The following is a 12717-nucleotide window of genomic DNA, read 5'->3' as shown; positions in this document are numbered from 1 at the left end:
AGCTCACAGGAAAGCTATCACACATGCTATAGCATATCAATAGCTCTCTCATTTGTAAGTCAAGTTTCCTCAATGAGTTCACAAATCATCTTTGTCAAGTCTATAAAGGGCCCATGTTTTGTGAAAAAACCCTGCTTTTTAGGATATTTATACCAATTGTTTCAAGCAATGCAATACACGATTATACATTGTAATACTTCCGAAGTTACATATGTTCTGTGACTATCTTGTTTTTATGGAATCAATGCCTGAGAAAAACCTTCTCAGCTTAAAGAAAACCTTTACTGTTAAATTTCAAACCACAAGACAAGTTTAAACATGTTCAGGAAAACAACCTTAGGCCAGATTCGTGAACAGACAAACCAATTTATTATCTGGTCAATTTATGACAATTTGTAAGTTTTGAAAACTACACATCAGTACACTTACAGATGTGTAGTTTTTAAATTAAAAACACACCGATAACACTGTTACTTCAAAGCTAAAATTGTAAAAATGCAGGAATTTCAAATATTTGCACTTAGAAAAGTTAGGGTTATATTGGCCAGGGCATTTTACTGAGAGAAGATGAACATCTGAGAAAGTTAGCACCTGTACAAGTTTAAGTACGTGAAAGAGACTCACCTGGTGAAGTCTGTCATTTCCATCATAATCATACACATTTGTTTTGCCAATACAATAATATCATTACCGCTGTCATCCCATTTTGATACTTCAGCATCCAATTTACTCTTCTCTTCCTGGAAGCTTGCTACTTGCTCAGCAATTTTAGCTTTTTGCTCTTGAGGGAGTTGAGCCATGATAGCCTGAAATAAAGTGATTTTCCATATTTCCTTATTCAGTTATTTGTAAAAAGGACTTTTTTGAATAGTGTCACTAATAATCAATCTAAAGTGATGCACATACAGATAACCTTTAATAGGCTTCTTTTGACCTAAAGGGCTGATAGGCCCATTTCTCCTCATCTTGAACCAAAAGTTTATGACTATATGATTATCTACCAACATTACAGAATAAGGGTTACCTGGAAAGCTGCTGGGTTGATTTCTCAAGAACTGTAATCATGTCTGTTTAACAAAATTGCTAGACTCCTTCAAAGAAGTTTAAGGTGTAAGACAGTATTTTCTCTTCCCTTTTCACAAAGGAAAGTTGTGTGAATGAGGACAGATTATCTTTTTGTGTGAAATACAATAGTTTTAATGACAAGCTATCAGGGTGGATAAAAAATCAATGTTTTTTAAAATTAAAATCAGATTTTATTTTAAGTTTTTCATTATGAAAATAAACCTTTTTAAAATGAAATCTGACCTAAACTTATCTAAATGTTTCAAAAGATTACAATAAATCCATAAGCCTCTATTAAAAGATCTCCGAGGTAAAGTCTGCTCTTCTACATAAAGAATGAACCGAGGAAAACATCGAACTTTGGAGGCCAAGCTTTATAAATATGACCCGATAGGTCATGTGTGTGTTAAGGGCTTGATCCTGGGGGAGGGACCAAAGGGCTGTGCTACTGGCTGCAACAGACTGGCAAAGTCATCACAGGTGTTGGGACCCAGCCTCTGACTCGAGGAGACACCATCATATATCTCATCAGAATTATCCACTGAGCCCACCTGGGTGGTCTCACACTTGTATTTTATAGCTTCTCCCTGCTGAGCTCTGATTGGCTCAGTTCTCAAGTTATGAATATTTCTGGACAGTTCTCGGCACTTCAAGTAAATGGCCTAGGGAGGCGTGCGTGTGCGTACGTGTACACACACAGAGATACAAACAGAAATCCATTAACTTCTCATCGGCCTCCCTCTATCTCTAAACAAACAAGATACTGCAGTGGGTTACACGAGCAAAAATCTGGAGTGCTATTTTATTTTTCTGAGGATAGGGGTGGTGGGAGAGTTAGGGAACAAGGGAGAAGAAGCAGAGCATGCAACCAGAAAGGAGAAACACTGGTGTCAAAGCAGGACACTGAGAAGAAGGGAAAACATTCTTCAGAGTGCAGACTCTAGTGTTGATTTCAACACCAGGGAACTAGAGAAAAAACTGTCATGGCTGCAGGTCATAAAAGAGACCCTATTTGGAAATATTTTCAAGAAATTCCTCTACCTCTGTGTAAAAAAAGGAACATGTGGCCAAACTGTGCAAACAAAGATGCAAGCCCTGGCTGTCGGAATGAAACAACATTACGAAGAATGCTTCTCAGAAGGCAACGTCTTTCAAGATGACGTGGGACTTGTCTGAACAATCTGGATCAACTCGTTAATAAACTTTTTGCACTATTCTTATGGACTACCTAGGCCTTACTATGCTAGTAAATGATAAAAAAGAGACATCAGGCTAAAGAGAAATGTAGAAGATATACTCATTATACTGAAATATACTAATTCCATAGCCTAGGACAAACTGCAGAAAAACTGCTGCTGTATTGCTGATGCTGTTGAAACTTGGAAAATTTCAAGGAGATGCTGAAGAAATACTCAATGAAGTTAACTTGCAGGCAGTAAAGTAGATTGGTCAACAACCTTACTCCACTTCATTTTCTTGCCAATGTTCTCAACCCAACATACCAGGGTAGATGCATAAATGCTGAATAAAATGATGCTGCTATGATGTGCATATAAAGATCACCAATCAATCATGCCAACCAAAATAAATTTCAGGGCTGGAGGTGAAGCATTCAAGCAGTACGTTTGCTGCTGCTGTTTTTGAGAAAGTCACTCCACTGTACTGGTGGAAGTCACTAGCTAAGCACCTGGAACAATGTCTGTTGAAGTGCTAGGCCAGCTTTTGACAGCAGTAGCCTCTTCTGCAGCCACAGAAAGTGCAAATGAAGAAAATATTCTAATTCATTTGAAGTTGAGAAATCAACTGGAAGTTGAAAAAGCAGGAAAACTGGTCTCTCCCTTACAGATTATGAATAAAATACATGGCACGAGGGGATGAGATCTATTAGTTTTAAAAGTCTGAAGGACAGGTTAAATAACTTTGGAGACTGTTCTCATTTTCAAGAGACTTAGGCAAGCAGGAACTTAAGATCCAGTCACTTTCACTGAGCCCTGGTCTACAGTGTGTGTGGGGGAGGGGGAGGGAGGAGAGAAGAAATCGATCTAAGTTACGCAACTTCAGCTCAGTGAATAATGTAGCTGAAGTCGACGTACTTAGGTAGACTTACTGCGGTGTCTCCACCGCAGTGAGTTGACTGCTGCCGCTCCCCCATCGACTCTGCCTACGCCTCTTGCGGCATTGGGTACAGGAGTCGACGGGAGAGTGCTTGGGGATCGATTTATCACGTCTAGACTAGATGTGATAAATTGATCCCCGCTGGATCGATCGCTGCCCAGTGAACCAGCGGGTAGTGAAAGACATACCCTTAGGCATATTTGAAAATTTACCCAAGCTGAACTGAAATAATCAGTTTAATTCACTGACTACAGTTAACCCTTCTTTTCCTTTAATAAATCATTTAGTTGTAAATATGAAATAATGTTTTGATTAGAGAAGTTTACTACCCAAAACATTTAAGGTTGTTTTGTTTAATAGAAGTTTTATATTCTATCTTAAGTGTTTGTTTAAATTCCAGTACCATGCTGACGCAGGACACAAATCATAATAAAAAAAGTTATCTAGTAAATAAGCAATACTAAAATGTGCAATTAAGTATCTGAAAATATTAAGCTACATATCTGCTTAAATAAAAGTATATAGTTCTAGTATACCCTCCTAGATAGCAAAAAGATGTACCAAGTCTACCATAAAGGCTGTATTTAGTTGTAAATGAACATGTTTTCATGGTTATATAAACCAATGAAAACACACCTTTCTTTAGAAAATAACTAAATACAAATGAAAAAGTTGATTAAAATTGATGATTTAAATCGAGACTTTCCACTTGGTGATTTGTATCAATCCACCCTGCAAGCTACACATGGGTATTTCCAATTACTACGAAGTTCAGAATGAAGATTACAATTTTACAAGATTACAACAGATAGCTGAAGTGATTTATTAGGTTACGTTTACCCCCAACATGTAATATAGCAACTCAAATCTACCCTTCTTACAGGAAAAGTAGGAACACCATAGAGCTGGGTAGCAGGAATTCCATTATAATAGCAGGAGAAAAGGAATTCAAACAATGACAGACACCTGATATCAGGCTGTGCCCCAAGTACACTACATACCTGACAACTTTTTTTAGTTTGGAGTGAGTTGGAGAGGGAAAGTGGAGAAAATGTTTACAGGGAAAGAACACACTCCCTGCAAGTGACTCCAAAGCCAAGCGTGCTAAAAATTTGATAAATAAGGACCAACTGCTCTTGTATGGCTTTAGGTGACTTAAAAAAAGTGTTGAACACCAGAAATCTTTTGTGGCATCATCCCAAGAGCATAAAACACTATTGACCTAAGGTGCAACAGTAAAGGCTGTATTACTTTAATATACCATTTCTAGTTTTTCAGTCATTAAATTATTCAATATTGTACATTGGTGCTTTCATTTTTAACGGTCATAGGAAAGGAAGTTGGCTTGAATAATTTTTTGAGGCTGCTGTCTTTCAGCAGACCCTTTCTTAAAAGTTCAGTGGACTTTCTAAAAGGCTTTTTGTAGAAAATGGCTAAGCTTGTGGCAGTATCTATTTCTAGTCTGCAGTTCCAACAACCAGGAAAAAGAACACATCAATTTGCCACAGATAGACTTGTTTACCAGCCAAAAATTCACATGCCTAAAAAAGGGGAGCAACTATTTCAGATCTGTGATGTGAAAGTCTACAATAGTTTATCTATATCGAGAGGATTCTGGTCTTTCAGAATACCCAAAACAAAGCAGACACTGATGTTTTTAAAATGTAATGTCTCTCTTAGCTGCCTCTTGAGGCAGTGGAAATGGAGATTAATGTCAGTTTTCTGACCTAGCATTTTCAAGAGAGAAATAGAACCAGGCTTCTTAAGTGACAGATTTAAACATTGGATTTTCAGAACAAGTTAAACTGTTTCTTGTAGAATATGTAATGTTTAAAATATTTTCCTTACTCTTGCACTTTGCCCAGCAATGAGCTGATCGTCTTCTGTTTGAACACTTGTTCTGCTTCTGACATCAAAGTCTTCAGTCTCAAAATCAGAGTCATCCAACTCTTCAGGAGTCTAAAGAGAAGAAAAAAGTATAATTCATCACAAGTCATTCAGATCAACAGAAGTGAATCAATCTTTCCACAACCTATAAAAAATACCTTCTGGTCAGCTGTTTAACATCGGGGGTAGGAGGAGGACACAGAATAACTACAGTGCATTATTTAGGCTTTCAACTGAGAGTAAGTCAGAATTCTCTCCAGTTTATGTTATTCATATGACTATATGTCTGACTGCTCGAACCTGAAGTTTACAGTTAAGTAATTGCAGAGGGCCCTAAAATGTGTGCTAAACATCGAATAAGGTTAAAGGAGTGTATTCAAGATTTGGACTATATGAAAAGACAGTTACACGGAATCCAAATTACATAAGGTATACCTTGTACTTAATTGTTTTATTCAGAGAGCCCACATCAAAACTCAAGTCCCAAAATCATCTTTTAAAGCCTATTTCAGAATAGCAGCTGTTCTACTGTTTAGGACAATTAAAAATCAAAGCTTAACAGGGTTAACAGTAGCTACAGTAAACCAAAATTTATTCTTACCATCCTCCTGGCAAAACTTAAAATTTGCAGTTAATAGGGTCAATTTTTATGTTATAGGCTAAGCTCAGCTGACCTAATTCCCATTTGGGGTTTATTTTTGCTGCTGTCAGTATACAGCTGAAACGGCAGCAAAATTTTAAACATCTGCTTATATTAAAATACTACATCTTTACCTAGGCTGCCACATTTTTATGACAAGTTTGCAGGGCTGTAGTAAGAAGGAACTTGACTGAAGAGTGCAATATTTGCTGTGAACAGGTTTAAAGATGTAAGTAGTTCTTACCCGCTCCTTTACTACAATTTAATTTTTATAATGTGTTTTCCAATACAGGCATCTTGCAATACAAAGGAAGATTATGGATGGTTGTGTTAGCCAAAAATGCAGGCTGGTCAAGTAAGCTCGTACTGAACCTGGTGTCCTTCCCAGCCCTCACTTTAAGTAAGAGATTGCTTCATTTCCACATACGAATGTGAGAACGCATGTGAACTACTACCTTAGTGTGTCAGAATAAAGGCATGTAAGGTACTATTCTCTAAGCAAATGGGGAAATATTCTTGTGTGTTTGTACTGTTTTTGGTTACAAAAACACCTGGAGATACAACTGAATACTGATGCAATATTAAATGTATTTTATTATCTGAAGGACTATGTACAAAAGACTTATCACTCAGATGGACTGCTCCGAGTATGTTCACTCATATCTCAATACTTTCTTAACTTACCTTTTTATTATTTACTACTGTTAGAGCCTCAGATAGAACCCAGCTAACTGGATTCTTTTCTAGTTTAGGTATCACTAATGTTAACTATGTGTTAACAGAACCTATTACTATCAAAGCCTGAGACAGAAAGAATGCAGCCCGACTTTCAGAACCCAGGTCAAGAATCCATGGTTATCTTTTGACTCTAAAATGGAGCAAATCTGAGATGAAGACGAGAACATTAAAACAATGGCACTGAAAAAACTTGCATCAGTTGTCACAGGTTAACAGTTCAGTGGAGAAATTAGAGTGAAGGCATTTTTGCCCCCCACAAGCTCCTTTGTGGGTTAATTTTAGTCTTGGAATTAACTGAAAATGTGAGGTATAAGGCAACTACAGCATTTAGCATTTGACTTTTCATTCTGTTACCACAGAACCATAGTGTCAGTCAAAACTAATGAACTTCTTCCATTGAAACGGTGGAGATAATGCACACTAACACGACAATGAGGGCTGTGCAGCTTTATGGTTTCAGATCATAACCTTTTCTCCATGTTCCCACTCCCCACCAATCTCAGTGATTTCCTGTACTCCAAATTAAAGATAACAAATCCAAGTGAATACATGAGAGGTTTCTGATGTGTAGTTTTGTCTTGCAACATGGACTCTAGAAGGGAAGTATTTACCTTTATAGAAGAAAAAAGGGTTCTGCTCATGCACAAAGATTTTGGCTTTCCTTTTCAGAGCAGGGTTGCTTCTGAATTCCAATTTGAAACAGAAAAGCCTGTAAAAATGGTGCTCCTTCTGTTATCTGTTTTGAGGGCTCTATTTTATTCTAAGTAAGTTCTACAACTCAAGCCCTTCAGCACGCAAACAATCAAGTGTTTTAACGTTTTGACTTTTTTCAGGTCACTGATATGTCACCACCGAATGAACTGCCTTTAGCTACTGGCAATTGCAATATAGCCATGGAATCCTATCATCATAAACGTGTCTTCTCCCCAGCACAGACGAGCAGCAGGAAAATGTCAGGATTCCTGGCACTGCCAGCTCTGCTGATTGCTGAATGCATATAATTAGCAACTGTACCTCCTTGTTTTGAGCAACAAGACTCATAGAAGGGGGTGAATAAAATTAATTTGTAGCATGTCCAGGGAACGGGATCCCAACTAATAACGGTGCTCCATGGAAAAGGGGGTATATATCAAAGAGTCTTAAACTGCAATAGTTTCTCACTTTTTCTCTGCCCTCCCTTAGGTTTTCGTTTAAGCAAGCAAAGGTAACACATGAATATCATGATGGTTGTTACAGTCAGTGATGTGCTGGGGTTACGTACTGCAAATTTACCTACCAAGACATTTGGAACCAGTGGACAATATGAAACCTCTACAGGAAAGGCTCATTTCCAACCTTACACAAATTGTCTTCGGTAGAGAGACATTCACTGTTGAGGCATGGGAAGAAGGGGAGAGGAATAGAAAACCTTAAATCCATTTGCTATCACTAAGCCCTGGTTCATATTAAGGTCTGAAAAGCCCACATGTAAGCCTGATACTTCCTTTTTGTGCCTTCAAATCACTGCAGGTGCCCTTTTGCACCTTCAAGTAATACCATTTAGATGACTGTCTCCTTATCAGGTAGGGAGACATCCAAGTTTAATTAACTGCATTTGCAAATTGCAGGCACAGAAAAGGAAATGAAATTCTTACAAGCTAGCCCCCATTTATCTATGCCGCCTGGGTTCTCAGAGAACCTGAGAACAAGGTGAGTTTCAATACCCAGATCACCTAACCTCATCTTCAAGAAACTGGTATGAAATTTCTGTAAAGTTTATTTAAGATTTGAGAAATTAAATTGGAGGTTTCTTTAAATAAAATATAAAGTCAAACCATAGCAAGAGTTAATTTGCTATTGTCTAAATCAAGGGTCATTAGTTTTAGCATATATATAAGGCAGGCAATATTGCATTATGAATAGATGCATTATTAAGGATGTTTAGCACTTCAGCTTTAATTATCAGTGATGTCCAGACCTATTTGGTGAAGTTTGCATTTTAAGATTAAAACATACAGCAGACATTTTGAAGTCCTCTTTAAAGTGATTAACAGCTTTCAGATTCATAATCTTAAGTTGTCAGTGAAAAATCTTATACTCTCCACTCTGTGTAGGAACAATATATTTTCTTAAGTTCAATAAATGCTTAGTAAAGTAAAAGTAGAATGCTGTAAAAATAAGTGAAATACAAAGTCACTCACTCTGATCATCAGTACAGCTTTTCTGATATCCCGAATTCCATCATACACCAATCGTGAAGCATCAATAAATTCGTTTTCATCCATTGGCTGAGCAGGGTCAGAACTAAGTGCTTCCACAGCAGCTTCCACTTGCTCAGTAAAACGGGGCATAACTGAATTAAGAAAACAAGCAACTGAAGCACATTTGGCCATGGTGCCCCTAATCCCCCAGCCCCAATGTACTCGAATGAAAGACTGGTAAGTTCTGTGGTACTCAAGTTGACACTAGAATTTCTGCCGCAGCTTCAGTTAATTTTAAAAATGGAGGTTATTAAAGACAAAAAAGCTAACAATCAGTTAATAGCTCAGGTTTTCTTTTGATATTAATTGCAGTTTACTTTATGATGTCACCACATTTTTAGTTTCAAATATGCTCCATATCTGCATGGCAGAGGATGTTGGGGGAAAAACCAGTAGATTTATAGTACTATACCTAAGTGGTATGGGAGGCAGTTGGGGATTGTGGGATAAGAAGGAAGTATTTGCTAAAAATGATCAGCAGGGATATATTTAAGAGATAACTTAAAACTAAACCTAAAAATGACATTTTAATACTCTACTGAAACGAAGGGCATTCATAACCTTCAACAGCTTTTGTTTCAGGCTCTACATGGACTCAGGAATAGAACACTGGATTGGTTACCATTTGTTTTTTCAGTGCTCTCTTTGGTTTTGGGGTCTGGGTTTTTTTTTTTTCTCCAAGCTCTCATGATTGCAATTTTAAAGACACAAAAGCTCAAATTCTGGAGCATAATTCTGTGAAGTAGTATGGAGCGACGCAAGTCACTGGACCCTGCAAGTCCATATCATAAGTCCAAATTCAGAAGTGGTACAAACATGGCATATATTTTTTTACAACCATTAACACACAGAGAACAGAAGTTTTATAAGGGACTTCACCTGAATCAGAATATTAATTTTGTAATTATTTCTTCCAAATTGAAAACAAGACTGAATAGACAAAGTTTAATGCCCACTGGGATATTCTGTATAGATTGAGTTAAAAAAAGAATTCTTCAGTTATGCCTTTTCAGAGCCAGGCCCCTTTAATCTAGCTTTACATGTCACTGGTAACCAAGGACTGCTAGCACTTGACCAAAGTGACACAGAGTCTTTGCAGTGGCAACAAGAGTAAGGAGATCTGTGTCATAATTCAACATGGATAAGACCACCTTTAAAATCTTTGCTCATTGGTTGGGACTTGCATCCCCTGACCTCTTCAAAAAAGATTAAGTATTTTCAGCCATTGAGTGATCAATAAGACATTTGTTCATCATTAAGTAACTTCATTATTGACTTAAGCCAGTCATTCAACCAAAATAAAATCCTGATTCAGCAGCCTCTTTCACAGAGCTCCATTAACTTTAAATTGGGGCTGTCAAGTGATTAAAAAAAATTAATTGTGATTAATCAAGTTGTTAAACGATAATGGAAATACCATTTTGGATGTTTTCTACATTTTCAAATATATTGATTTCAATTACAACACAGAACACAAAGTGTACAGTGCTCACTTTATATATATTCTTGATTACATATATTTGCACGGTAAAAAAACAAAAGAAATAGTATTTTTCAATTCACCTCATACAAGTACTGTAGTGCAATCTCTATCATGAAAGTTGAACTTCCAAATGTGGAATTATGTACAAAAAATAACTGCATTGAAAAATAAAATAAAGTCCACTCAGTCCAACTTCAGCCAATCGCTCAGACAAACAAACTTGGTTACAATTTGGAGGAGATAATGCTGCCCGCTTCTTGTTTACCATGTCACCTGAAAGTGAGAACAGGCGTTTGCATAGCGCTGTTGTAGCCAACGTTGCAAGATATTTATGTGCCAGATGCGCTGAAGATTCGTATGATCCTTCATCTTCAACTACCATTCCATAGGACATGTGTCCATGCTGATGATGGGTTCTGCTTGATAATGATCCAAAGCAGAGTGGACCCCGATGTATGTTCATTTTCATCATCATGAGTCAGATGTCACCAGCAGAAGGTTGATTTTCTTTTTGGTGGTTCGGGTTCTGTAGTTTCCGTATCTGAGTGTTGCTCTTCTAAGACTTCTGAAAGCGTGTGCCATACCTTGTCCCTCTCGGATTTTGCAAGGCACTTCTGATTTTAAACGTTGGGTCGAGAGTTGTAGCTATTTTTAGAAATCTCACATTGGTATCTTTGCGTTTTGTCAAATTTGCTGTGAAAGTGTTCTTAAAACAAACACGTGCTGGTCATCATCCGAGACTGCTATAACATGAAACATATGGCAGAATGCAGGTAAAACAGAGCAGGAGACTTACAGTTTTCCCCACAAGGAGATCAGTCAGAAATTTAATTAAAGTGTTATTTTTTAATGAGCACCATCAGCATGGAAGCATATCCTCTGGAATGGCGGCCAAAGCATGAAGGGGCATACAAATATTTAGCATATCTGGCACATAAATACCTTGCAACGCCCGGCTACAAAAGTGCCATGTAAACACCTGTTCTTACTTTCAGGTGACACTGTAAATAAGAAGCAGGCAGCAGCAGCATCTCCTGTAAATGTAAGCAAACTTGTTTGTCTTAGCAATTGGCTGAACAAGAAGTAGGACTAAGCGGACTTGTAGGTGCTAAAAAGTTTTACATTGTTTTGTTTTCGAGAGCAGTTATATAGCCAAAAAAATCTATATTTGTAAGTTGCACTTTCATGATCAAGAGATTGCACTACAGTACTTGTATGAGGTGAACTGAAAAATACCATTTCTTTTATCATTTTTAAAGTCCAAATATTTGTAATAAAAATAATATAGGAAGCACTGTACACTTTGTATTCTATGTTGTAATAGAAATCAATATATTTGAAAATGCAGAAAAACATCCAAAAATATTTAATAAATTTCAATTGTTTAACAGTGTGATTAATCACAATACATTTTTTGAATCGTGATTAATTTTTCTGAGTTAATCGTGTGAGTTAACTGTGATTAATTGACAGCCCTACTTTGAACAGAAATTCTGCACAGGTTTTATGAAATTGAAACCTTATTCTTGTAAGTTGCATGGATATGTTTGTACCCATTTACCATTGTAGTTGTATGCTGTTTGAACCCATACATCAGTATTGAGCACTGTTTATATTCCTACCTGTATTGGACAACAACTTTGTTGCTTCCAACACCTTTTCTGTGTAGACTCCAGGTTCATAGTTATCCATTTCGGAAGTTACAACATGAATGACTCTAGCTGCACGTCCACGAATTGCACCAGCTGTTCGGTCTAAACCATCAACATCTTTTTCTTGTAGAGCAATGACACATTTGTTTACATCTTCTAAAATATGATTCTCTGGTGGCAAAAGAAATAGTATTTAGACGTGTGTGTGTGTGTGTGTGTGTGTGTGTGTGTGTGTGTGTGTGTGTGTGTGTGTGTATGTATGTATGTATGTACGTACACCCCCCCCCCGAAATACAGTTTTTCAGCTGCATCTGAAGTGGTTTTTTACCCACGAAAGCTTATGCCCAAATAAATCTGTTAGTCTTTAAGATGCCACCGAACTCGTCGTCGTTTTTGTGGATAGAGACTAACACGGATACCCCCTGATAGTTTTCAGCAGATGAAGCTTCAATACCTTCTCTTTAAAATAAGCTCCAACCACACTTTCTGAAGCATTAACAATATTTTAAATCAAGTTTGTTGCAATCAATGGGCAGATGCCTCTCCAAACTGGCTGTCAAAATCCTAGTCCACATACTATGTGGAATACAAATTTATCCCAGTCCTAGGGCTTGGTTGTATCAACACAAGAGTTGAGAGTTCAGCTCATGTCTACCTAGCCTTGTCTGTTCTGAGATTCCTTCCTCATTAGTCCACACCCTTTCCACTTGCTTTGTATGTAGATGGGATAATGAGCCATCTTGCCTCTGACTCATCCAACCCTTTTAATTTTCTAACAGGATCAACATCTCTTAACAGGATGAGGTGTTTCTAGTATACATTACTAGCTTTGGACAATCCTGCTATGCAAGTCTACAATACAAATCACAATTTTACTACATAAGATCATCAAATGAT

General features: G+C 37.3%; 1 protein-coding gene across 2 annotated transcripts in view; it reads right to left on the bottom strand.

The window, feature by feature from the left end:
- Nucleotides 1-12717, bottom strand: part of CTNNA1 (catenin alpha 1) — a 203103-nt gene that overhangs the window by 13876 nt on the left and 176510 nt on the right. For both annotated transcript variants that reach the window (XM_073356004.2, XM_073356005.2), the window contains 4 exons: nt 11791-11991; nt 8626-8777; nt 5029-5139; nt 625-806 (listed from right to left, as the gene is read on the bottom strand). In XM_073356004.2, coding sequence (XP_073212105.1) covers nt 625-806; nt 5029-5139; nt 8626-8777; nt 11791-11991 — 646 coding nt within the window. The remainder of the gene's footprint in view (nt 1-624; nt 807-5028; nt 5140-8625; nt 8778-11790; nt 11992-12717) is intronic.

This window comes from Lepidochelys kempii, chromosome 8 (assembly GCF_965140285.1).
Source record: "Lepidochelys kempii isolate rLepKem1 chromosome 8, rLepKem1.hap1, whole genome shotgun sequence".
Taxonomy (NCBI): Eukaryota; Metazoa; Chordata; order Testudines; family Cheloniidae; genus Lepidochelys; species Lepidochelys kempii.
Note: the sequence above shows the minus strand (reverse complement) of the source record. Positions and strands in the feature narration are given on the sequence as shown.